The sequence below is a fragment of the Erinaceus europaeus genome, chromosome 16, assembly GCF_950295315.1.
Source record: "Erinaceus europaeus chromosome 16, mEriEur2.1, whole genome shotgun sequence".
NCBI lineage: Eukaryota > Metazoa > Chordata > Mammalia > Eulipotyphla > Erinaceidae > Erinaceus > Erinaceus europaeus.
The window spans coordinates 28,723,895-28,751,770 of NC_080177.1; the positions used below are offsets into that span (position 1 = coordinate 28,723,895).

Here is a 27,876-nt window from a genome sequence, read left to right on the forward strand (position 1 = left end):
CTTTCTCTTCCTGTCAAAGCACTTCTTTGTGGATGAGGTTTGTGCCTGGGAATACAGATGTTTGACGTATTTCAAGAATTTCACAAAAGAATAGCTCCAAATGTGGGTTTCACTTTGGAATATTTACTTTGGGTGGCATCATCTTCTTAAAAGTGCTTAAGTTTACTGATGTTTGATAAAAAACAATTGGTATTTTCACTTATAGTTAGGGAAGTAATTACTGTATCTCTTTAGGATGTCACTTTTTCCTTCCTTTGAGCTCTGTGATGCGTTCCCCTAGCAACAGCTTCTTTGATATATTGGCATTCTAGAGGCAAATTCTGTAGAGTAGTCACTCCTAGTGGACAATTCAGGTTTCTTCTAAGAGTTGATCTTGGATTCAGAATTCATTCTTGTGCCTGATATGGTAAAAATGTATGTTTTTATTTTTACTTCCTATTAAATGAAGTATATATCACAGTGTATCTAACCTGAAGTATTGATAAAACTTAGGATGCCTAAAAACAAAATAGAATAGCCATGTATAAACTAAAAATCACAAAATACTTGTGTCATTTTGCTATATTTTTTATCTTAGACTTCTGATACATACTATTTTTATAAGAATTTAATTTTGAGAAAACAGTGTTATCACCATATGTATGTTAGCTTGTGTTAAGGACTTTTTTTTCTGTTGTGTTCTTTAGTTTCAGCTATATTTTGTGTACCTATTATGAAGTGATAGAGATAAACTAGAAATAGATCCTTTTCTTAGGTATCTTCAATGTAGTAGGAGGGATTCGAGTTTTGCATACTTTGAATGACAAGAAAAGAATAGATACATACTATAAAGGAAGAAAAGTTATTTTTATTTTGTAGGAATCAAAAAATGATTTCTACTTAAGTTGATATTGAGGATTTATATGTTATGCTTGTGGGTTCACACTTTTTTTCTTAGACTAAATATGAGTGAAACTCATTTAGCTATTTTTAACAGGAGAATCAGAAAATGGTAAGTAAATAAAAATAAAAGTACTGTAAAGGAATTGTAAGAACAGATAGTTATTCTCCTGCTTTATTAACAAGATTTGGGGCCGGGGTCGGGCGGTGGCGCAGTGGGTTAAGCGCATGTGGCGCAAAGCGCAGGAACCGGCGTAAGGATCCCGGTTCGAGCCCCCGGCTCCCCACCTGCAGGGGAGTCGCTTCACAGGCGGTGAAGCAGGTCTGCAGGTGTCTTTCTCTCCCCTTCTCTGTCTTCCCCTCCTCTCTCCATTTCTCTCTGTCCTATCCAACAACGAATTGCGTCAACAAGGGCAATAATAATAACCACAATGAAGCTACAACAAGGGCAACAAAAGGGGGAAAAAATGGCCTCCAGGAGCGGTGGATTCATGGTGCAGGCACCGAGCCCACCAATAACCCTGGAGGAGGAAAAAAAAAAAAACAAGATTTGGGGCCAATTAGTGATGTACTTGGTTAAGCATATACATTATAGTGTGCAAGGACCCAGGTTCCAGTCCCCGGCCCCCACATACAGGGGGAAGCCTTCTCAAGTGGTGAGGTAGGGCTGCAGGTGTCTTTCACTGTCTCTTTCACTCTTTGTCTCCCCTCTCCCCTCTAAATTTCTATCTCTGTCAAATAAAACATTTAAAAAAGTACTGTAACTGGAGGCCGGGTGGTGGTGCACTTGGTTGAGTACACGTTGCAGTATGCAAGCACCCAGGTTTGAGCCCCTGATCCCCATCTGCTGGAGGAAAGCTTTGTGAGTGGTGAAGCAAGGATGCAGGTATGTCTCTGTCTCCCTTCTTCTCTATCGCCCCTTTTCCTTCTAGATTTCTAGCTGTCTCTAATAAATAAAGATGATAAAAAAAATTAAAAATGAAATCCTAAGGAATACGATTTTTTTGCAACTAGAATTTCACATGTGTATGATTTCACTGTTTTGGGCCACTTTTTCATTCAGAGTGAGTCCACCACAGCCTTCTCCAGTACCATAGCCCCTTGGATATGGTACCAAGACTTGAACGTTGGCTACACATATTACTATGGAGGGCTGTACCCAGTGAGTTATCTCTTCAGCCCCAAGTATAAAATTTTTTAAAATTAAAAAAAATTTATTTATAAAATAAAAAATATTGACAAGCCCATAGGATAAGAGGGGTACAATTCCACACATTTCCCACCACCAGAGTTCTGTATCCCATCCCCTCCCTTGAAAGCTTTCCTATTTATCTCTCTGGGCACATGGACCCAGGATTATAATGGGATGCAGAAGGTGGAAGGCCTAGCTTCTGTAATTGCTTCTCCACTGGACATGGGCCTTGGCAGGTCGATCCATAACTCTCAGCCTATCTCTCTTTTTCCCTGGTGGGACAGGGCTCCAGAGAGGTGTGGTTCCAGAGTACATTGGTGAGGTCGTCAGCCAGGGGAAGTCAGGTTGGCATGATAGCAGATCAAATAGATGGGGTTTATAGTTAACAATATATGCTTTTCCCATATTTGGGAGCAGCTCTCTTCCCTGATACAGCTTTCGAGTCCTATTTCAAATCCCGGCACCATCTCCCCAGATAATACCTTTGGCCCACCTGCATGTTAGCTGTTGGGAAGAGGCAAAAATTAGTAAAGTAAAGGACCCCTTGGAATATACCCAAAATAGACCTACTAGCTTTTTCCAAAATGGAGACCCCAATCTCATTTGTTATATTTTTGCCTTTAGATTTCTGATTTTTAAACACTTTGTTCTTCTTTTAATGTTTTTTAAAAATATTTATTTATTTATTCCCTTTTTGTTGCCCTTGTTTTCTTGTTTTTTTTTTTTTTTAATTTCTTTATTGGGAAATTAATGTTTTACATTCAACAGTAAATACAATAGTTTGTACATGCATAACATTCCCCAGATTCCCATTTAACAATACAACCCCCACTATGTCATTCATCATCCTTCATGGACCTGTATTCTCTCCCCACCCACCCACCACAGAGTCTTTTACTTGGGTGCAATATGCCAATTCCATTTCAGGTTCTACTTGTGTTTTCTTTTCTGATCTTGTTTTTCAACTTCGGCCTGACAGTGAGATCATCCCATATTCATCCTTCTGTTTCTGACTTATTTCACTCAACAGGATTTTTTCAAGGTCCATCCAAGATCAGCTGAAAACGGTAGCAGAGTAGTATTCCATTGTGTATATATACCACAACTTGCTCAGCCACTCATCTGTTGTTGGACACCTGGGTTGCTTCCAGGTTTTGGCTATTACAAATTGTGCTGCCAAGAACATATGTGCTGCCAAGAACAGATCTTTTTGGATGGATGTGATGGGTTCCTTAGGATATATCCCCAGGAGAGGAATTGCAGGGTTATAGGGTAGGTCCATTTCTAGCCTTCTGAGAGTTCTCCAGACTGTTCTCCACAGAGGTTGGACCAATTGACATTCCCACCAGCAGTGCAGGAGGGTTCCTTTGACCCTACACCCTCTCCAGCATTTGCTGCTGTTACCATTTCTGATGTATGACATTCTCACAGGAGTGAAGTGATATCTCATTGTTGTCTTGATTTGCATTTCTCTGACAATCAGAGAATTGGAGCATTTTTTCCTGTGTTTCTTAGCCTTTTGGATCTCTTCTGTGGTGAATATTCTGTCCAAGTCCTCCCCCCATTTTTGGATGGGGTTATTTGTTGTCTTGTTGTTGAGTTTGGCAAGCTCTTTATATATGTTAGTTATTAAACTCTTGTCTGATGTATGGCATATAAAGATCTTCTCCCATTCTGTGAGGGGTCTCTTGGGTTGGGTAGTGGTTTCTTTTGCTGTGAAGAAGCTTTTTAATTTGATGTAGTCCCATAGGTTTATACTTACCTTAGTCTTCTTTGTAACTGGATTCGTTTCATTGAAGATGTCTTTAAAATTTATGCAGAAAATAGTTCTGCCAATATTTTCCTCTAAGTATCTGATAGTTTGTGGTCTAACATCCAAGTCCTTGATCCACTTGGAATTTACTTTTGTATTTGGTGAAATACAGTGGTTCAATTTCATTCTTCTGCATGTTTTAACCCATTCTTTCCAACACCATTTGTTGAAGAGACTTTGCTTTCCCCATTTAATAGTCTGGTTACCTTTGTCAAAGATTAGATGTCCATAGGTGTGGGAATCTTTTTAATCTTCTTATTTTAATTCATTTTTTTTTTTTTACCAGAGCACTACTCTGGCTTAAAGTAATACAGGCATAGTGAGCCTGGGCTTTGGAGTCTTTAGGAATGAAAGGTTTTTGTTTGTTTTAATAACCATTATACTATTCCTGCGATAGGACTTGTTTCTTATTCTGATTTATTTATTTTTAAATAGAAACAGAAAAAGAGAGAGAGTGAGACCACGGTGCTTGAGCTTCCTTCAGTGTGGTCAGGACCAGACTTGAACTTGGGTTGTGCATTTGGCAAAGAAGCACCTATCCAAGTTAAGCTATTTTGTCTGTCCCCACCCCCCAGGAGAGGATTCTTAAGAATAAACTGAGGGGCCTAGCGGTGGAGCACCTGGTTAAGTGCAGATATTACAGTGTACAAGGACCCAGATTCAAGCCCCTGGTTCCCACCTGCAGGGGAAAGCTTCACAAGTGAAGGAGGGCTGCAGGTATCACTCTGTCTCTTCCCCTCTCTATCTCACCCTCCCCTCTCAATTTCTCTCTGTCTCTATCCAATAATAAAAATAAAAAATAAAACTATTTAAAAAAAGAATAAACTGAAAAAATAAAATAAACGTAATTCTGACATCATTTTTACTTTAGGACTAAGTGGTTGTTGTTTTTTTCTCCTTTCTATTTACCAACATTTGTTTTACTCTCTGATTCCCATATTCTTAGAAAATGAATTGATGTAGTAATATTAAGTATGAAGTGATGAAGACACTAAAGCCTTCACTTATATCTTTATAGTTTACGTATAAACTATAAACTTAATAATTAGCCTCAATATTAGAAAAATATAATTATTTTTATATATTCTCAAGTCTGTAGTAATTACAGGTTTACACATTATAATGATTATAGGCTTAACAGAGGAATTTCAAAATATTGTTTAATATCAATAAAGAAAACTAGGTCTTCATGCTTTATGTCCTGTACATTACACTATCCTTACATTTTTCATTTTTCTCCTGTGACTTTTCAATTTTCTTTCTTTCTTTTTTTTTTTTTTTGCTTCTATTGCTGGGGCTTGGTGCTGGCACTGTGAATCTACTTCTCCTAGGGGCCATTTTTTTCATTTTTCTTCTATTTTATTTGATAATACAGAGAGAAATTGAGAGCGAAGGGGTAGGCAGGGAGAATAAGACACCTGCAGACCTGCTTCACCACTTGTAAAGCTTCCCCTTTACAGGTGGGCATGGGGCTTAAACCCCGGTCCAGCTACCAGTCCTTGCACTGTTCAGTCCACATATCAGCATGTGTGCTTAACTGGGTGCTATACCGCCCAGCCCCTGACTTTTAAATTTTAAATTTTCTAGAAGATGCCATGCAGCAAAGGAACACATAGTCCATTTAGATAAAGCCCCTCCTTTGTACAGTCAGTAAGTGCTGCTCCCTCAGAATGCATTCCCTGATCTTAAAAAAACCTATTATCTGATTGTTTGATAACAGCAATATAATGTTAATTGAGGGCAATGTTGTTTTTCAATTAACATTTAGAAAAATTCACTTTGGTAAATATAATATATGGGATGGGCTAGGTAGGGAAATACTAAAATTTCCAGTACTAAATTCTTGGAATATTGAATTTACAAAAATCATACTGTGAGGTTGTAGTTTAGATTCCTCTGGGGCAGAAGGAGCACAGGAACTGCCACATTCTACATTCTTAACTCATGCTCGACACTTTAATTGTTGGCTGAACCTCAAGGGAAATAGTTAATGTTTCTGATAAAATGAAAAATAGAACATGAAAGAAATTTGCAAAGTGGGTGTTTTAAGGATATCATTCACAAGTAACACTTAACTATAAGTACGTATCTGTATATTACTATACTGTTTCAACAAATTAGTTTTATTTACTTATTTTATTTTTTAATTTTCTCTCCCTCCCCACCCCACCCCACCCCCAGAGTCTTTTACATTGGTGCAATACACCAACTCCAGTTCAGGTTCTGCTTGTGTTTTCTTTTCTGATCTTGTTTTTCCTTTTCTGATCTTGTTTTTCAACTTTCTGCCTGAGAGTGAGATCATCCCATATTCATCCTTCTGCTTCTGAATTATTTCACTTAACATTATTTCTTCAAGCTCCATCCAAGATGGGCTGAAAATGGTAGTGTATATACACAATGGAATACTGCTCAGCTATGAAAAATAGTAATTTCACTGTTTTCAAATTACAGTTTTAAACAGTGTTTGTGGTGCTGTACTATATATATTTAGTAATGAGATCTACCTTGTCTCTAAGCAACAGGTTCAGTGGACAGTTCTTTCTGAGGACTGTCTAAGGTGGAAGAATCTGAAGCAGAACCTTCCAGAAAACATTGTTCTTGGTGCAATGCAAACTCTATGCAAACTCCTCTTGGAGATACGTTAGATCACCATTATTAGATCTTCATTATACTCCTTGCCTCATCAGCATGCCAGGCCCTCTCCAGACTATAAACCACTCAGATCCAGGAAAGCTTGCTGTTGGCCAAAGCAAAGTGCCCCAGAAGGCTAAACCAACGGAACCCAGGTGTCTATCAGCTCACACAGCTCAGAAAAATACCCCAGCGGTGAGTTTGGTTTGGTATTTTCTATTTCCAGAAGGCGAGGATAAAAGAGTATTCTGCACAGTTGAGAACAAGAAGAAAGGAAAGTCCAGTTCTGTTTGCCCACATTCTAATCCTTGTGCTAACACCTTTTCAAGCCTTTGGCAGTAAATAGGCAAAAGATGAGGTTTAAGGATTTGTCGTTCTTGTGATTCTTGAGAGTAAGAAAGAGTGAACCATGTTATTCTAATGGGAATTCAAATTGATTTTAATTAGTTTTGCTTTTTTTTTTTTTTAATCACTATGACATTTCAGTGTAGTACAGCAGTTCCAGAACAGTATTTGATTTAAAAAGATGACAGAGTTGGAAAGCTAGCTCACTTGGAATAGTGCACCTGCTTTGTCTTGTGCATCACCCAGGTTCAAACCCAGATCACACTACATTTTGGTCTATTGTATTCTCCTTTTCCTCTTCCTCTCTGTCTCTCTGCCTCTCTGCTTCTCTCTCTCTCTGCTTCTCTTTCTTTCTCTTGCCTCTAGGGTTATGCTGGGACTTGGTGTTTGCACTACAAATCCATCACTCCTGGTGGCAATTTTTTCCATTTTATTGGATAGGACAGAGAGAAATTGAGAGAGGAGGGGGAGATAGAGAAGGAGAAAGAAAGACACCTGAAGACCTGCTTCACTGCTTGTTAAGCATCTCCCCTTGCAAGTGGGAGGCAGGGCTTGAACTTAGATCCTTGCTCGGGTCCCTGTGCTTAGTATTATGTGTGTGTTAGCAGGTGCACCAGACTCTGACTTTCTCTCTCTACCTATCTGTCTATGGCCATACCATTCTGAACACACCTGATCTTGGAAGCTAGGAAGAGTTGGCCTGGTTAGTACTTGGATGGGAGATCACTATCTTTAGACATTACAGGTTTTCATCTATAGAGTATATGCTTAGTTGATAATTTGCCATTTCTTTTTCTAGGATGGTTTTGATCCACCTCTTGCAGTAGTTCCAACCAGGAACGCAGTTATATTCCCTAAAAAGTCAGCTTGCATAGTTCGCCCTCACCTTACTGGATTGTTGGTAAAAAACAAGAATCTTTCAGCTGAGGTATATGGATTATCTCAATAAGCAACACTATGGGAAAGCACATTCTCTATAAGAGTAGGGAAACATTCTGATAAAAATATTAATGTGTATCTTAACTAATTCTTGTTTTTCTCTCTCAATAATGAACTCTATCACTGAGGAGTACTAATTTAGTGTCAACTCTGTCTGATAAAAATTGCTTTGTAGGTGGTACAAGTTAAGTGCTTTTGAGTTGACTACCAAATGTTGTAATGTTTGACTATTACTTAGAGACTACCATACTTAAAATTGATGTAAGAATAATAACAATATGTATTAAGCATTTTGATGGAAAGAATTAATTCCCATTTTAAATGTAGCACCAAGTGGCAAGTACCCACTATTCTTATTTAATATGTGATAAATACCTGAGTTACATCAATTGATGAAAATGAAAGAAACCTCATTAATAGGAAATATCTTGACTTTTAGTTTCTATAATGAACTAGATAGTGCTTGTAGGAATTTTTTTTTAAGATTCCAATTATCCTCAAAATATTTATTGCAAGAGATAGTTTTATAGGTACCCATGGTTGGAAGCCTAGGGGTCATTTTAATTGTGAAACATAGTGTGATGTGACCGTTTGTCTGTACCATCTCTATAGTTACCTTTAACTAAAGTGTTTTGGAGGGCTGTATAGTGACTCACTCAGAGAGTACATGTTATAGTGTGCAAGGACTTGAGTTCAAACTCCTGGGCCCCACTGCAGGAAGGAAGCTTCACAAGTGGTATACCAGTGCTGCAGGCATGTCTCTCTCTCTCTCTCTCTCTCTCTCTCCCACCCTCCCCTCTCAATTTCTCTCCGTCCCAGTAAATAAATAAATAATGAATGAATGAAAAATAGATAAATTATTAATGTTTTCATTCTGGGACACTAACCAGCTTTCTCCACCCCCCACTTTTTTATTTTTTATTTTTTGCTTCTAGGATTATCATGGGAGCTCAGTACTGCGAGAATCTACCACTCCTGGTGGTCATTTTTTCCTTTTCCTCTCAACTGGGTGCACCACCTGGTTCCCAAAATTGTTTTAAAATGCATTTAACTGTGTGAACATATATTTTCTCTCATATATATACATACATACATATATATAAAACAAAACTTTTTTCCATTTTTTTAAATTAGGGGGTTAATGGGTTACAGTACGTTGTTGACATATTAGCATAATTTCTCAACTTGTCATAATAGATGTGTGCAAAACACACTGCCAACTTGGATCCTTTTCTATAGTCATGCACCAGGACCTCCAAGTGTCCCCTCCTCACTCCTCCTACCCCTTCTCCTTGCCTTCCTTATCCAGAATCCTTTGCTTTGGTGAAATACACCAAGCCAGTTCAAGTTTTACTTTGTGCTTCCCTTTTCTGTTTTTGTTTCTTAAGTTCTGCCAGCCAGGGAGATCACCTCATATTTACCCTTCTCTTTTTGATTTATCTCAATATGATTCCTTCAAACTGTATCCAAGATGAGGTGAAGAAGGAATCATCATTCTTTTTTTTTTCTTTTCAATTTATTATCTTAACCAGAGTTAAGCAATGTTCTGGTTAATAAAAAAAGGGGGGGGGAAGTCAGGCGGGTTAAGCGCAGTTGACGCAAAGTGCAAGGACCGGCTTAAGGATCCCAGTTAGAGCCCCTGGCTCCCCATCTGCTGGGGAGTCGCTCGCTTCATAGGCGCTTCATAGGCGGTGAAGCAGGTCTGCAGGTGTCTATCTTTCTCTCCTCCTCTCTGTCTTCCCCTCCTCTCTCCATTTCTCTCTGTCCTATCTAATAACAATGACATCAGTAATAAATATAAGAATAAAACAAGGACAACAAAAAGGGAATAAATAAATATAAAAAAAGCTTTAAAAAAGAATCAAGATACTTTAAACAACTTTACTTTTGATAAGAATAAAATCACTATTTTTAAACCTTATGTGTCGGCTTTATTTAATGTGTTTAACATTGGAATATGCTGTTAGGAAGTTTGAATGTTTCATCTCTCCTATAGCATAGTCGCACATTGATTAAATATAATGATTTTAAATCATACTTTTAAATATTTATTTCCTTTTGTTGCCCTTGTTGTTTAATTGTTGTAGTTACTATTGATGTCGTTGTTGTTGGATAAGACAGAGAGAAATGGAGAGAGGAGGGAAGACAGAGAGGGGAAGAGAAAGACACCTGCAGACCTGCTTCACTGCCTGTGAAGTGACTCCCCTGCAGGTGGGGAGCCAGGGGCCCGAACCGGAATTATTACGCCAGTAATTGCACTTTGCACCACTTGCGCTTAACCCGCTGCACTACCGCCCGACTCCCAAATCATACTTTTTTTTTTTACAGGCACAATTATAAATGATCTTAAGTAACACTTTCATTTTTGTATTAGCTAAGAAATCTTCAAAACAAACTTTCAATAAAAGAATATTCTCTGCAAGAGATGAAAAGTGAGCTACAAAATTACAAAGAAAATAATGTACAACAGTCATTCCAGATAATGTCCCTGAAAGAAGATATCAAAGACCTAGAGAAACTTATTGCTTCTCTAACCAGACTTAAATCTTTGAAAAATACCAATATTCAGAGTCTTGAAAGAGGAAACTGGGATCTAACTGAAAGAATTACAGAACTAGAAAAGCATTTAAGGTAAGGCATGTTATACTTTGTTTTCAAATACATTTGACGCACATTTGCAAATAATATATAAACTTTATACTCTTGATTGATCACTAAGTTGAAATCTAGTAGATTTTTACATAATATCTGATTCAAACGTATTATATAATAAGCATTTTTGTTGATGTAAGATTTATATAACGGAATTTACTCTGTGTACAATTCAGTAGTTTTTACTACATTTACAAGGCTATGCAACTATAACCAATCTAATTTCAGAACTTCATTAGCTCCTAAAGAAATCCCGTGCCATCAGCAATTACTTCCTAGTTTAGCTTCTCCAGTCATTAATACAATCTTCAGGAATCTTTCTTGCTCTGTAGATTTGCCTTTTCTGAACATTTTATGTGACTGCAGTCGTATAGTACATAGTCATTGTATCTGATTTCTTTCATTTAGCACAGTGTTTTCGAGGTACAACTGTATTATAGCATGAATTAGCTCTTCACCCCCCTTTTTCCCCCATGAGGGCTATTTCTGGGACTTAATGCCTGCACTGTTCATTGTTTTTCTTTATTTTTTTACAGGGACAAAAAGAAATTGAGAAGGAAGGGGAGAGAGAGAGCTAGAAAGAGAGACACCTGTAGCACTACTTCATCACTTGTGAAGATTCTCTCTTAATAGTAGGGTTGAACCCGGGTCCTTGCATTCAGTAACATGTGGACTCTACTGGGTGTACTATCACACATCCCACTAAAATTGACTTTTGTATTTCAATCTTATGCCCTACAGTCTTGCTGAACTGTTATAGTTTAGTAGCCTTGTGTGTATTTCTTGGGGCTTTCTACATATGACAATGTTATCTGTAAAAAGATCTACATCTTTCCTTTTTTGCCTCCAGGGTTATAGCTGGGGCTCGGTGCCTGCATTATGAATCCACTGCTCCTGGAGGCCACCTTTTCCATTTTGTTGCCCTTGTTGTTGTTATTTTTAGTTGCTGTAGTTGTTGTTGGATAGGTCAGAGAGAAATTGAGAGAGAAGACAGAGATGGGGAGAGAGACACCTGCAGACCTGCTTCACCACTTGGGAAGCGACCCCCTGCAGGTGGGGATATAGGGGCTCAAACTGGGAGCTCAAAATGGGATCCTTATGCCGGTCCTTGTGCCTCCTGCCATGTGCGCTTACCACCATGCCCCCTACATCTTTCTTTCTAATGTGGATACTTGAAATTTTTTTTCTTGCCTAATTCCCTTAACTTAAACCACCAGCACATATTGAATAAGGGGCTGGGTGGTGGCACACTTGGTTGAGTGCACACATTACAATGCCCAAGAATCCAGGTTTTCCCCTGCAAGGGGGAAGCTTCACAAGTCATGATACAGAGCTGCAAGTCTTTCTGTTTCTCTCCCTCTTAAACCACCCCTCCCCTCTGAATTTCTCTCATTCTCTATCCAAATAAATAAATAAATAAAGTAGATTTCACTGCCTTGTAAGTTGCCTCCAGGTTTTGACTGTTGAAAAAAAAAGCATGCAAGGAGTGGAGTAAGGATCCCAGTTCAAGCCCCAGCTCCCCACCTGCCAGGGTGTCGCTTCACAGGCGGTGAAGCAGGTCTGCAGGTGTCTATCTTTCTCTCCCCCTCTCTGTCTTCCCCTCCTCTCTCCGTTTCTCTCTGTCCTATCCAACAACGACGACATCAATAACAACAACAATAATAACTACAACAACAATAAAAAACAACAAGGGCAACAAAAGGGAAAATATTAAAACAACAACAACAAAAACAAAAAAACAAGGGGTCCGAACAGTAGCATACCAACTTCAGTGCACATAGTGCGAAGCTTAAAGACTGGCTCAAGGATCCTGGTTCAAGCCCAGGCTCCCCACCTGCAGGGGGGTCGCTTTGCAAGGGGTGAAGCAAGTCTACAGGTGCCTATATTTCTCCCCTCCCTTCTCCCCGTCTCGATTTCTCTTTTCCCTATCCAACAACAACAGCAGCACCAGCAACAAGAACAAAGAAAAAAAAGATGACCTTCAGGAACAGTGGATTCGTAGTGCAGGTACCAAAACCGGCCAATATCCCCAAACAAACAAAACAAAATTATTATTGAATGACAGTGTAGGGAAACAAGACATCGTATTTTGTTCATATTAGGGGGAAGGACTTCAGTCTTTCTTAACTGAGTATGATATTGGCTATGGGATTTCATAGGTGTTCTTTATCTGTGTAAGAAATTCCCTTCAGGATGATCTCACTTATAGACAGGTTGAAAAATACTGCCATGATGCCAACCTTCCTCTCCTAGGCAGATGACCTCATCAGTGTGTCCTGGAACCCTCCCTCCCAGATCTCTACCCCAGAAGGGAAAGGTAGAGACAGGCTGGGGATATAGATATACCTGCCAAGCCCACGTTCAGCAGAAAAGCAATTATAGAAGCCAGACCTCTGACTTTCTGTGCCCCAGAGATGTTTGGTCCATACTACCAGAGGGATAAAGAATAGAAAAACTTCCAATGGAGGGGATGGGATATGGCTCTCTGGTGGTGGGAATTGTATGAATTGTACTAATTTTATCCCACAATCTTGTCAACCATTATTACATAATAAGTAATAAAAAAAAGTTGAAAAGTAAGAAAATACAAAACAGAACTTGGACTGGGTTTGGTGTTTTGCACCAAAGTAAAAGACACTGGAGTGGGGAGGGGAGGGTTCAGGTCCTGGAAAATGATGGCAGAGGAGGACCTAGAGAGGGTTGAATTGTTATGTGGAAAACAGAAATGTTACACATGTACAAACTACTGCAAACCATTAATCCCTTCAATAAAGAAAAAAATAAAAGCAAAAAAGTTTTACCTAACATTTTTCTCCTCTTTAGATTTCTAACTCCCTATTGAAAAAACAATTCCCTTCCATCCCTAGCTTATTGAATGTATTATAACAAAAAGTTCATTGAGTTTTATTGTAAGTTTTTTCTGCATTGATTGGGATAACCATGTGATTTTGTCCTTTATACAAATTGTAATTTTTTTCTTTTTCTTCTTTTTAAGAAATCTTTATTTATTGGCTAGAGATAGCCAGAAATCTAGAGGGAAGGGAGTGGCAGATTGGAAGAGAAACAGAGAGACACCTGCATCCCTGCTTCACCACTTGGCTTGTGAAGCTTTTCCCCTGAACGTGGGGACCAGGGACTTGAACCTAGGTCCTTGAGCACTGTACTGTGAGCACTTAACCAGGTGTGCCACCACCTGGCCCCTCCAAATTGTAATTTTTGTATCCATGGTTTCTACAGTTGGTATACAGACAGAGGATAATTGGTCATGCACTCTTGGTTGACAGAAGAGGAAATAAAGTCATTAATTTTCTCTTTTATAAAATTAATAACATTTAAAAAGTCACAAAAAAGCCACTCTATATGAATAACGATGTAACTCATTCTTATTCTGCTTACTACATTTGTCAATTGATAGAATGAGGTTTATTCTAGTCTTTTGTCTCTACAAAGTTACTTTTGAAAGGAAAACACAGGAGCTTGAAACTACAGAGAAACAAACTACTTAGACTGAAAACTTTCTTAAAATCGAAAGCTAGTGAATGGAAGAGTGGGATTTTCTTCTTTTTCCTAGCTGTACAGTATCTGGAAAAGAAAGCTGATAAAGTTAAAGAATTGACTGATAGCAATTTACTTTCCAAGTAAATATATTCTCAGTAATAAGTTACCACCTGTAATAAGTTCATCACGTCTTTTAATATAACTGGAGACTGAGTCATTATGAACTTTTTGCTTTTGTTTTTGTTTTTGTCCTTAGTGCTAACACCATACCTCCTTGCCCCCATTATTTTGTTAGTATATTTATTTCAAGTGAAATACAATTTCTTTTATAATTCTAAATTGAAGTTTGTAAATTTATTCAGTTGGTCTTATGATATATATATTTTTTTCCTATTGAAATCTTACACAGAATACATCTGGTTGAAAGAGAAAAGGCAGAGCGAAAAGCAGACCTTTTGGAGAAAAAATTAGCAAGTGGTAACAGATCCACCCCCTACATGAAGATCAGAGAACAAGACTATTCATTGGATAGTTTCATGATGAAGGTGAGAATAATTTTATGTATTTATTTATTTATTTGGAGACAGAGAAATTGAGAGGGGTGGAAAGATAGGGAGAGAGAGCAACACAGCTTGTGATGGGGACCAGGGACTTTAATTCGGTCCTTGCGCATTATAATGTGTGCTCAACAAGATGTGCCGCCATAAGGGGCCGGGCAGTGGTGCAGCAGGTTAAACACACATGGTGTGAAGCACAAGGCGTAAGGATCCCAGTTTGAGCCCCCTGCTCCCTACCTGCAGGGGGCTCTCATAGGCAGTGAAGCAGGTCTGAAGTGCCCATCTTTCTCTCTCCGTCTTCCCTTGGTCTCTGGATTTCTTTCTTCCCTAGCCAACAACAATGACAGCAATAACAACAAGGGCAACAAAAGGGGGAAAAAAATAGCCTCCAGGAGAAGTGAATTCGTAATGCAGGCACTGAGCCCCAGTGATAACCCTGGAGACAAATAAAAAATAATAAGATGTGCCACCACTTGGGCTCTAGAGAATGTTTTCTGACTTGGTTTGTTTCTTTCTTTAGAAGCAGGATTTTTATTATCTGTGTTAAGATTATTAGCAAATGTTGGTCTTCCTTGCATGGAGGATCAGAGAACACCACACAACATGGTTGAAAGGGAGCTTTTCTGAGATTTGGAGAGACAGAGCCTGCAGGGAGCATCTGAAGGCCTCTGTGATTCAAAAAGTCTAAAGGGAATGGAACTGTGAGAGAGCTGCTAGGGTAGGTGGTAGAGAATGAAATTTCTCACACAGTTGAGTTCCTGCTATTTATAAAATTTGGATTTTGGATCTGGTGGGAAGGAAAGCTTAAATGTATAAATGTAGTCTTCCTATGGAATGTTGGGAAAAGGAGGAGTATTACATTATATGTATTTTTTCCTGACAGTGTAAGCAGGACAGTTGCAAGAGTACAAAGGAGAGGTTGGGAAACAGAAACTTCTTTCATGTATATTTTTATATTATCAAAGTTTATTATTAAGTAGTGTTCTATAATCATAACTGTCTTAGAAAACAGCCATATTTCTGCCAAGTTTACACACGTCTTATTATTCATTAAAGATCCTTGCCCAACTCAGTTATTTCATTAGGAGATTTAAAATGCTGATTTTTTTTTTTGGCCATTAAAATTATTTCTGGGGCTTGGTAACTGTACAGTCACTCCATTGTTTCCAGTGGCAGCTCCTCCTCTTCTTTCTTTTCCTCCTCTTCCTATCCTCCACCACTTTCTCCTTCTCCTCTTCTTCCTCCTCCTCCACTTTCAAGGGGGAAGCTTCACAAGCATTGAGGCAATGCTGCAGTCCTCCAAGGATCTTACTGTCTCTTTTCCTCTCTATCTTTCCTTTCCTCTTGATTTCTTCTGTCTTTATCCAATAAATAAACAAAATACTAAAAATAAAAAACTTAGGTGTCTCTATATCAAAATCCAAAAGGTAAGTTTAATATATTGGTTGGCATATTTAGAATAATGGTGGTGCTATCCTAGCCAAGAACTTTGAGAGAGAGAGATTTTTCACTCTGAAAAAAAAAAGAAGAAGGGCCGGGTGGTGGTACACCTGGTTAAGTGCACACATTACAGTGTGCAAGGACCTGAGTTCAAGATCCTGGCCTCCATCTGTAAGGGGAAAGCTTCAGGAATGGTGAAGCAGGGCTGTAGGTCTCTCTTTCAGTCTCTTTCCCTCTCTATATTTCTGTCTCTAATAAATAAATAAAGATAAACATTAAAATATATTAAAAAGAAACAAAAGATAAACAGAGAATGTGGGATAAATGTCAACAATATTTAACCTATAAGGCAAAACAAAAATATAAGGGAGTAACACTTTGTTGGAGGGTGTGGTGACTTATACGTACATTGTGTGGATGTGAAATCAAACCTCTGAGAGCTTATGATTTTATAAAACACTGGCAACTTACTAATAAAAATCACTACATGAGTAGAATCCAGCTATCAGAAATTCCTTGATTAGTTGTGTACTCTTCTGAGCAGTAGTGCTAGCCCCCTACCAAGCACAGAGGAAGCTGTGAAACAGAGGACTCAGAAAATTGATGCAAATGAGTAGTTTTGGAGATCTCTAAGTATATTGACATAAAACATAATCTTTTAAATTTGGTTTTAATTTTTATTACCTTTATTTATTTATTTATTTATTTATTGGATAGAGGCAGCCAGAAATCAAGAGGGAAGGGGGGGATGGAGAGGGATAGAGACAGAGAGACACCTGCAGCACTGCTTCACCACTTGTGAAGCTTTCCTCCTGCAGGTGGGGACTGGGGACTCCATCCTGGGTTCTTGCACATTGTGACATGTGCGCTCAACTGGGTGTGCCACTACTTGGCACCCTTTAAATTTGTTTAAAATGTGGATATTGATATTGGCCAACTTACTAACTCTGGCTCTGAATTTTAATTTTGCTTTTTTAAAAAAATTCTTTTTTATTTATTCTCTTTTGTTGCCCTTGCTGTTTTATTGTTGTAGTTATTATTAATGTTGTTGTTGTTGGATAGGACAGAGAGAAATCGAGAGAGGAGGGGAAGACAGAGAGGAAGAGAGAAAGAAACAAAATTCTGACTCCTCCATTGACAGTCGTGTGCCCTTTACATATATTCTGTGTGCCTCTTGTTTCGTTTGTGAAATTTCACAGAAGCAGGTATGGGGTAGGGACTGTAATTGATAGTTCCTGTCTCACAGAATGGTTATAAAGATGAATAGGGATAACACATGATGAAAACGTAGTATAGTTCACTGTGAGCTCAATGAATGCTATCTTTAGAGGTAGGAGGCCGAGGAGATATCCCCAGTGGGAGCACAGACTTTTCACGCCTGGGTTGTCAGAGGTCCCAGCACAATCATAAGCTGAGCAGTGTTCTGGTGAAAAAGGATAGTAGTGGGATGGTGAAGTTAATGTTTATGGGATGATCAGACACTGGTGACTTCAATCAGTGCAGTAAAATCAGTCAATTTAGTTTTTTGTGCCACCCACCTTACAGGTAAATTATATCAAAATTTTGAACTAGTAGGTTTAAGTGATCATGTCTTCTTGTTATCACCACATTATTCTAGTGAAATCCAATTATTCTCTACCCTAAAAGTTAAATAAAGATAGGTATTACTAACGTTCAATGTACTAGTAAAACCTGATACCCAGTAGGCTGTTTATTGTAGTGTTTTGATTTTTTCACACTCTTAAAGTTTATATATGCTGTTTTATTTCTCTATAATAATTTTAAAATGTCACCACAAACTATCAAATACTTAGAGGAAAATATTGGCAGAACTTTTTTCCGCATAAATTTTAAAGACATTTTCAATGAAACGAATCCAATTACAAAGAAGACTAAGGCAAGTATAAACCTATGGGACTACATCAAATTAAAAAGCTTCTTCACAGCAAAAGAAACCACTACCCAACCCAAGAGACCCCTCACAGAATGGGAGAAGATCTTTATATGCCATACATCAGACAAGAGTTTAATAACTAACATATATAAAGAGCTTGCCAAACTCAACAACAAGACAACAAATAACCCCATCCAAAAATGGGGGGAGGACTTGGACAGAATATTCACCACAGAAGAGATCCAAAAGGCTAAGAAACACAGGAAAAAATGCTCCAATTCTCTGATTGTCAGAGAAATGGAAATCAAGACAACAATGAGATACCACTTCACTCCTGTGAGAATGTCATACATCAGAAATGGTAACAGCAGCAAATGCTGGAGAGGGTGTGGTGTCAAAGGAACCCTCCTACACTGCTGGTGGGAATGTCAATTGGTCCAACCTCTGTGGAGAACAGTCTGGAGAACTCTCAGAAGGCTAGAAATGGACCTACCCTATGACCCTGCAATTCCTCTCCTGGGGATATATCCTAAGGAACCCAACACATCCATCCAAAAAGATCTGTTCTTGGCAGCACATATGTTCTTGGCAGCACAATTTGTAATAGCCAAAACCTGGAAGCAACCCAGGTGTCCAGCAACAGATGAGTGGCTGAGCAAGTTGTGGTATATATACACAATGGAATACTACTCAGCTGTAAAAAATGGTGACTTCACCGTTTTCAGCCGATCTTGGATGGACCTTGAAAAAATCATGTTGAGTGAAATAAGTCAGAAACAGAAGGATGAATATGGGATGATCTCACTGTCAGGCCAAAGTTGAAAAACATGATAAGAAAAGAAAACACAAGTAGAACCTGAAATGGAATTGGTGTATTGCACCAAAGTAAAAGACTCTGGGGTGGGTGGGTGGGTGGGGAGAATACAGGTCCATGAAAGATGATGAATGACATAGTGGGGGTTGTATTGTTAAATGGGAATCTGGGGAATGTTATGCATGTACAACTATTGTATTTACTGTTGAATGTAAAACATTAATTCTACAATAAAGAAATAAATTATAAAAAAGTAATTAAAATGTCTTTTTAAAAAATTTGTTTATTATTATTTTTATTATTGTTATTGATGTCACCGTTGTTGGATAGGACAGAGAGAAATGGAGAGAGGAGGGGAAGACAGAGAGGGAAGAGAAAGGAAAACACCTGCAGACCTGCTTCACCACTTGTGAAGCGACTCCCCTTCAGGTGGGGAGCCAGGGGCTCAAACCGGGATCCTCATGCCAGTCCTTGCGCTTTCTGCCATGTGTGCTTAACTTGCTGTGCTACCAACTTCCTAAAATATCTTTCTACATATACACCATATATATCATGTCAAGTCTTCCAAGTTTTCTATTTAGTTAGTTAATGTCACTACAATGTCAGTTAAGTAGAGCTTGCATACAGGTTTGAAAGAAATAGAAATAGAAATCAGGAATGATCATATATATATATTTGCAGGGAAGTGAAAATTTGGAGCAGGAAATTCAGATGCTCACAAAACGACTAGACAAGCTACATCACCACTATGAGGAAAGCACTCAAGAATTATCCCAATCTGAAGAAAAACATAGAGAAGAAAAAAGACCCTTGAAACACTTGGAAGAGAAATTTGTTATTAATGATCTTTCTCAAGAGCAATTGGACTTGAACAGGAATAAAGTAAGAATTTCCAGATATATATATAAGCTGAGTAGTAATATTCCATGTGTACATATGCCACAACTTGTTCAGCCATTCACCTCTTTTTGGATACCTTGGTTGCTTCCAGGTTTTGGCTATTACAAATTGTGCTGCTATGAATATAGTTATATGCAAATCTTTTTGGATGAGTGGGTTTGGTTCCTTAGGATATATCCCCAGGAGAGGAATTGCAGGATCATAGGGTAGGTCCATTTCTAGCTTTCTGAGAGTTCTCCAGACTGCTCTCCCTAGGGGTTGGACTAACTTATATTCTCACCAGCAGTGCAGGAGGGTTCCTTTGACCCCACAACCTCTCCAGCTTTTGTTGCTGCTATCTTTTCTGGTGTATGACATTCTCACAGGAGTGAAGTAGTATCTCATCATTGCCTTTATTTGTATTTCTCTCACCATCAATGACTTGGAGAATTTCTTCATGTTTTTCGACCTTTCCGATTTCTTCTGTGGTGAATATCTGTCCATGTCCTCTCCCCATTTTTGGATGAGGTCATTTGTTTTCTTGTTGTTGAGTTTGGTGAGCTTTCTATGTTTTGGTTATTAGCCTCTTATTTGATTCATAGCATGTGAAGATCTTCTCCCATTCTGTGAGGGGTCTCTTTGTTTGGGTATTGGTTTCTTTTGCTATGCAGAAGCTTTTTTTTTTTTAATTTTTTTATTTATTCATTCCCTTTTGTTGCCCTTGTTTTTTTTTAATTTATTTTTATTTTTATTTTTTTTATTGTTGTAGTTATTGTTGTCGTCGTTGTTGTATAGGACAGAGAGAAATGGAGAGAGGAGGAAAGAAAGACAGACACCTGGAGACCTGCTTCACCGCCTGTGAAGTGACTCCCCTGGTTTATTCTTGCCTTGGTCTTCTTTGTAATTGGATTCATTTCATTGAAGATGCCTTTAAAATTTATGCAGAAAAGAGTTCTGCCAATATTTTCCTCTAAGTATCTGATAGTTTCTGGTCTAACATCCAAGTACTTGATCCACCTGGAATTTACATTTGTATTTGGTGAAATATAGTGGTTCAGTCTCATTCTTCTGCATGTTTAGACCCAATTTTTCAAACAACATTTGTTGAAGAGACTCTCCTTTCCCCATTTAAAAAAATTTCTTTATTGGGGAATTAATGTTTTACATTTGACAGTAAATACAATAGTTCGTACATTCCTTTCCCCATTTAATAGTCTGGGCACCTTAGTCAAATATTAGATGTCCATAGGTGTAGGGGCTTACTTCCAGGCTCTCAATTCTATTCCGCTGGTCAGTGGGTCTATTCATGTTCCAGTACTAAGTAAGTAGTTTTAATGACAATGGCCCTATAATATAATTTGAGATCTGGGAGTGTGATGCCTCCAGTTCTGTTCTTTCTTCTCAAGATTGTTTTTGGCAATTCTAGGTCTTTTCTGGTTCCAGATAAACATTTGTAGCTTTTATTCTATTCTCCTAAAAAATGTGGTTGGGATTTTGATGGGGATTGCATTAAATTTGCATATGGCTCTAGGCAGTATATTCATTTTGATGATGTTAATTCTTCCAACCCATGAACATGGAATATCTTTCCACTTCTTTGTGTCTTTTTCAATTAGTGACTCATAATCTTCAGTATACAGGTCTTTCACTTCTTTGATCGGGTTTACTTCTAGATATTTTATTGTTTTTGTTGCTATAGTAAAAGGAATTGGTTTCTGGATTTCTTCTTGTTGTAACTTAGTGTTTGCATTGGATCCCAGTCACTTTCAAAGCCAGCAACAAGCAGCTCCTGACAGCTTTCAACCTGATGCTGTTGACTGGCTACAGAAGAAGGGCAAACGCTAGAAGAAGAAGTGTTTGCATAAAGGAATGCTACTGACTTTTGTATGTTAATTGTGTAGCCCAACACTTTACTATATTGCCTGGGCTCTTGTCTTGTTTCATTTCTCCAATGTTTCTTCTTGGTTTAACTATTGTATATAGTGTTTTATGAGTTCCCTCAGAAATAACTCAAAGTAGAATTTCAGTTATCATGTTAGCCAGATATATAGTTATGTGGAAGATAATGTTTCTAGTGCTTAAGAAAAAAAACAAGTCAGCAAAAATCATCATAAATGCATATATACAAACTGACAGAACAGAAGGGACAACAACCAGAAATTATGCTTGAAGAACTTGAGCGTAACTTTTCCACGATCAAATTGAGTTATTTCACCAACCTGAAATAAAAATAACCAGAATAAAAACAACCCAAACCACAGAAGTAACATTCTTTTTTTCTTTAATATTTATTTATTTATTGCCTTTTGTTGCCCTTGTTGTTTTACGGTCGTTATTGATGTCATTGTTATTGGATAGGACAGAGAGAAATGGAGAGAGGAGGGGAAGATAGAGAGGGGGAGAGAAAGCTAGACACCTGCAGACCTGCTTAAACTACCTGTGAAGCGACTCCTCTGCAGTTTGGAAGCCTGGGGCTGGAACCGGAATCTTTATGCCAGTCCTTGTGCTTCGCGCCATGTGCGCTTAACCCACTGTGCTACTACCCAACTCCTGAAATAACATTCTTGAACATTAGGTATAGAACTTTATACCCGACAAATAGAGATCATATTCTTTACAGGCACAAAAAGAATAGTTATCAAAACAAACTTTAGGCCATACAGGAAACTTTAGTACATTCCTTGAGAGTATCTGGCAGTAGCGCGTCCAGTAGATTAACATGTGTGAGGACCCAGATTCAAGCCTTCACTCATGAAATGGGGGTACCATACAAAGGGAAACTAATTGTGGCTAATTGTTTTTTGTTGTTGTTGATTTAGATTTGGATATTTATTTATGTGTGAGAGAGAATGAGGGACCCAGACTACCAATCTAGCATATTGAGTCCTACGGCTCAAGCTTGGGACCTCAGCCATGCAAGTCCTGTATTCTACTGCTGAACCAACTGCCTTGTGGTTGCTAGTTATTTTTCTTGGGATCAAAATAAAGAATCTCCTCTATTGCCATCTTGGTGGCATCATCATAGATTTCTAAATGAATCTTTATCGATTTTTATAATTATTTACTTATAATACATTCCTAGAAAAGTTAAATTAACTTATGCTCAGGTTTAAGCCCTGACCCCCTTCCCCTGCATTGGAGGAGACCTTGATGCTGTGGTGTCTCTCTCCACCTGAAAAAGTATTTTTTTTTCCCCTCCAGGGTTATTGCTGGGGTTTGGTGCCTGGAAGCTATTTTTCCATTTTATTGGATAGGACAGAGAAAAATTGATAAAGGAGGGGAAGATAGAGAGGAGATGAGAGAAAAACACCTGTAGACCTGCTTTACCACTTGTGAAGCGACCTCTCTGCAGGTGGGGAGCTGGGGGCTGGAACTGGGATCCTTGCTCTGGTCCTTGCACGAGCCCTTGAGCTTCATACTATGTGCACTTAACCGGGTGTGTTACCTCCTGGCCCTCATATTTGCAAAAGTGTTTACCCAGAGTAACTAAGCCCCAGTGACAACAAAGTGAAAGCTATACTACTATCTGGTGTTCATAAAATTGTTTCCTTAAATGTATGCTGTTAAGCTTTGAACTATCAATTCTCTTGTCATGTTTTAGCTCCTGTATTGTTTTACTAACACACATTCATGATGACAGAAACTGTACTAATTTAAATATTATTACATTTGCAATTTATCGCTCTAGAATAGCACACCATTTTCAGCATATCTTCTGTTTTTTTTCATGTTGTTGATTCCTACAAAGGAAAGCTCCAGAACAAAGAATACCCAGATAGATGAGCGAAGCAAGATGTTTAAACAGCTAGAGAAGGACAGCAAGCAACATATGCTATTGAATATTCAGCATAATTTGCAGACTGCTACAACTCGAAGATTAGAAGAGAAAGTTCAGAAACTACAGAAACAGCTCAGTGATTTGAAATTGTCCAATAAAAATATGAAAACTCAACTGACAAGAGTAAATGTCCTTAAAGTAAGTAAAGAAGGAAGGCTTTAAAGAAATTCACTTAAGCTTTGATCTAGTGTTATTTTAGATGTATGTTTCTCATTTGACTCACTGAGGAACCTGGGAGGGGACTGCATGAGGAGAGTGCATGCATTCCACACATGAGGCCATCTGTTTGATCACTGGAATTACATGGGAGCACTCTGGAAAACACCAAGGAAGAAAAGTGTGGTCCTTCACAGATGGTAGAGCTCTGTTGTCTCACTCTGAGAGATACAGAATAAAAGTGGACCCAGGGAAGATATAGAATAAAAGTGGACCCAGGGAAGTGATTCAGTAGAAATGTATATTTATGAGGTCCTGGGTTTGGTACCAGGCACTGCATTTAAAAGAAAAACACTAAAATTCTTCTACATGCGTACAAAAGATTTTTATCCTAGTATGTTGTATATTGAAGAGTAATGAAACTGGGTACTTACAAAGCTAGTCACCTTAAGAAAGAATATTAGCAATTGCACTCAAGTCTCATGTACTTGCCTTAGTATTCAACATGGAGGATTCTGGAACCCTTTATTTTTATTTTAATCTTATTTTTGTCTCTCTTACTAAGAGAATTGTTTAAAAATTCAGTCTTTAAAAAAATTCTTTTTTACTCCTCCTTGGAACTTCCCAGTATCAACTCTAATAGTAATATTCCAAACTTATATTTTATGCCTTACACTATAGACACATCAGATACTGTAAGCCTTCTGGTAACCATTTTATCAGCAGTATTTCTCTTATTGCAGAGCCAGTTATTTTACCTATTCCTGTTTGGTTAGTAGAGACTGATACTTTTGAAGACATGAACTATATGTTAAGCCTCTTTAAACACCAAATGCTTCATTTGTAAAAGCACTCATGGTGGTTATATTTGGGAAATGGATAGGTAGGGACACAGAATCCTAGAGGGTGTGGAACTATACTTTTTTTTTTTTTTTTTTTTGCCTTCAGGATTATCGCTAGGGCTCAGTGCTGCTACTATGAATTCAGTGCTCCTGGCAGGCTTTTTTTTTTTTTTTCATTTTTATTGGATAGGACAGAGAGAAATTGAGAGAGAAGAGGGAGATATAGAGGGAGAAATAAAGACACCTGCAGATCTGCTTCACCACTTGTGAAGTGACCCCACTGCAGGTGGGAGTCAGGGGCTCAAACCAGGATCCTTGAGTGAGTCCTTGCACTTTGTACTATGTGTGCTTAACCTGGTGCACCATTGCCTGACCCCTCAGAACTATATCTTATTATCTTAAAATCTTGTAACTCACTAATAATCACAAATAAAAAAATGAAAAAAAGGTTTAATGCTTGTAAAATCCTATTTCCAATCTTAATTGGAAAAAAATTATTTGGTCTAAATTGTGCTACAGTGGCATAAAATTAAAAGATTATTTCAAAATATCTTAATTACACACACACACACACACACACACACACGGAGAGAGAGAGAGACAGACAGACAGACAGACACCAGAGCACTGCTCAGCTCTGGTTTATGGTGGTGCTGGGTATTGAACTTGGGACCTCATGAAAGCCATATATTATATATATATATATATATTTTTTTTTTTTCCCCTCCCCACTAGAGCACTGCTCAGCTCTGGCTTATGGTGGTGTGGGAGATTGAACCTGGACTTTGAAGGCTCAAGCATGAGAGTTTCTTTGCATAACAATTATGCTATCTCCCCAGCCCTAAAAGGTTTTATTTATTTATTTATTTATTTATTTATTTATTTATAAAATGGAAGTATTGACAAGACCATCGGACAAGAGGGGCACAATTCCATGTAATTCCCACCACTAGAACTCCATATATAATCCCCTCCCTTGAAAGCGTTCCTATTCTTTGTCCCTCTGGGAGTATGGACCCAGGATCATTATGGGGTACAGAAGGTGGAAAGTCTGGCTTCTGTAATTGCTTCCCCAATGAACAAGGGCATTGGCAGGTCAATCCATATTCCCAGCCTGTCTCTCTCTTTCCTTAGTTGTGTAGGGATCTGGGGAGATGGGCTCCAGGACATCTTGGTGGGGTCATCTGCCCAGGGAAGTCAGGTTGGCATCATGATAGCATCTGGAACCTGGTGGCTGTAAAAGAGTTAAGATATAAGGCAGAACAAATTGTTGACTAATCATGAACCTAAAGGCAAGAATATTGCAGAAGGAGATTGGGGTCTCCATTCTGGAAAAAGCTAGTAGGTCTATTTTAGGTATATTCCAAGAGTCCCATGACCTTACTAGTTTTTGTCTGAGCTTGACATCTAACATGCAGGTGACCTAGTTATTGTCTGGGGAGGTGGTGTCATAGTTGGAAAAAAGAACTAGAAAGCTGAATCAGGGAGGAGAGTAGCTCCCAAATATGGGAAAAGTGTATAAATATTGTTAACTGTACACCCCATAGATTTGATCTGAGGCCCATAGTCAGCACAGGAGCCTATGTAACCTCTGCGTCCCTGTAGGTCTGAGCTCGCATTCTGTGGTCACGGTTAGGAACATTCCAGGCTGCACTATTTTCAGGACCCATCATCCTCAGGTAGTAGGTAGAGTATCTTATCCAACTTCCCTTTGGAGAATGGAATATTCCCTACCCTTATTTATCCACATTGAGGGCAAGGTCCTATAGGGGCCCACAGAGGGGTCCACTATGTTGTTCCTGATGGACATGACCAGTGACAGTGGTGAGACAGAGCCACTAGAGGTCTAGGCCTACCCATTTAAGGTAAGTGCTCACAGAATCTTGGGTCTTAATAAGTATGGTGGTGAAAAAAAACCATCTCAACTCATAAGGTGTGGATTATTATTCTCCCCTTTTCCATATATAGCTCTTAAGGAGCACGAATTTGTCTTGTAGTATGTCTATTTAGAAAGGGTCTAATCACAACCATCTCTACCACCTCTTCCCACACCCCCCCCACCTTTACAGGACAAAACAATTGAAAAACTCAGGAAATCTTTAACAAATATTGAAACAATTAAAGGGGAAACAATTATGAAAACAGACAATTTGAAAACTACGTATGACTCTACTGAACAACAGGCAAGAATGGAAGAAGAGCGAGATCATCAGACCTTAGATGTCATTTCTGAGGTCTGCACAGCAAAGACCACAGTTGAAGAAGTGTCAGGACAAGAAGAGGTGGTGGTTGTTGTTTAACTATTATTTCATTAAGTTTGTTAAGTTGAAATGCTAATCACCTGTCTCAGCTTCGGTTTTGATTTAGAGGAGATATACTGGTTTTTGGTATCAAAGGTAAATTTAAACTACCAGACCTTTGAGGGAGCAGAGATGAACCTAGGCTCTAGAATCAGCACCTGAAACTTTCTCACAATCTCTTCATAGCCATTCCTTTGTGTGTTGTGTTGTCTGTCAGATAGTAACGATAATCTGTAGTTAGAATTTCTTTGATAGCATTGAGAATCCCAAGGAAGGATCTTACAGACTCAGGTCAAATGTCCATCTCTGGTGAATCCACAGTGGTGAGGGATGTGATACATGGTTCTCTTAGCTTAGGTTGGTTTGTATATACACTCTGCCTATGCAATGCTAGCGGTACTAAGGATGTGGAAATGGAGTTCATGGGAAACTGCTTAGGGCCTGGTCACATTCTAGGACATTAAGATAGTGTTTCTAAATTTACTTTGATTTTTACTATATCAAGGAAAATTTCTGAGGCATCACCACCTTTATTGCTTAATAATTATCTATTAATTAATTAATCTGGCAAGTACTAATTACATATCTTCTGGCAGTGTGGTGGGTGCAAATCATAGAGACATACTTGGTGATGTGGACACAACAAGGAGTACCACTTAATCCAGGCCCATTGACTGCATGAAGAAGGCATTAACTTGGGGTGGTACCTATAGAAATAGATCTTTTTTCTTTTCTTTTTGCCTCCAGGGCTATTGCTGGGGCTCAGTGCCTGCACCATGAATCCACTGCTCCTGGAGGCCATTTTTTCCCCTTTTGTTGCATTTATTGTTGTAGCCTTGTTGTGGTCATTATTGTAGTTGTTGATGTTGTTCGTTGTTGGATAGGACAGAGAGAAATTGAGAAAGGAGGGGAAGACAGAGAGGGGGAGAGAAAGACACCTGCAGACCTGCTTCACTGCTTGTGAAGTGACTCCCCTGCAGGTGGGGAGCCGGGGGCTCGAATCGGGAATCCCTATGCAGGTCCCTGTGCTTTGCTCCACATGCACTTAACCCGCTGCACTACTACCTGACCCTCAGAAATAGATCGTAATTGATGAGAAGATTCATAGATCAGGGAGCAATCTGCAACAGAATAAGGAGTCAGGAGAAAAGGAGGAGGTAGAAGTTGCAAGGAAGAGAAAACACGATGACAGGTATAACTACTACAT

General features: G+C 38.6%; 1 protein-coding gene across 3 annotated transcripts in view; it reads left to right on the forward strand.

Moving 5' to 3' along the window:
- The first annotated feature begins 354 nt into the window (after positions 1–354).
- Positions 355–27,876, forward strand: part of LOC103121213 (coiled-coil domain-containing protein 170-like) — a 31,233-nt gene continuing 3,711 nt past the window's right edge. For 2 of the 3 annotated variants that reach the window (XR_009545308.1, XM_060174856.1), the window contains exons 1-8: positions 355–414; positions 6,401–6,710; positions 7,660–7,788; positions 10,174–10,430; positions 14,359–14,494; positions 19,336–19,536; positions 23,282–23,509; positions 26,439–26,651. Coding sequence is in view for 2 of the 3 variants with exons in the window: in XM_060174856.1 (XP_060030839.1) it covers positions 6,573–6,710; positions 7,660–7,788; positions 10,174–10,430; positions 14,359–14,494; positions 19,336–19,536; positions 23,282–23,509; positions 26,439–26,651 (1,302 nt within the window). In the remaining variant the exon portion in view is untranslated. The remainder of the gene's footprint in view (positions 415–6,400; positions 6,711–7,659; positions 7,789–10,173; positions 10,431–14,358; positions 14,495–19,335; positions 19,537–23,281; positions 23,510–26,438; positions 26,652–27,876) is intronic. The other variant, XM_060174857.1, reaches the window with a different exon arrangement.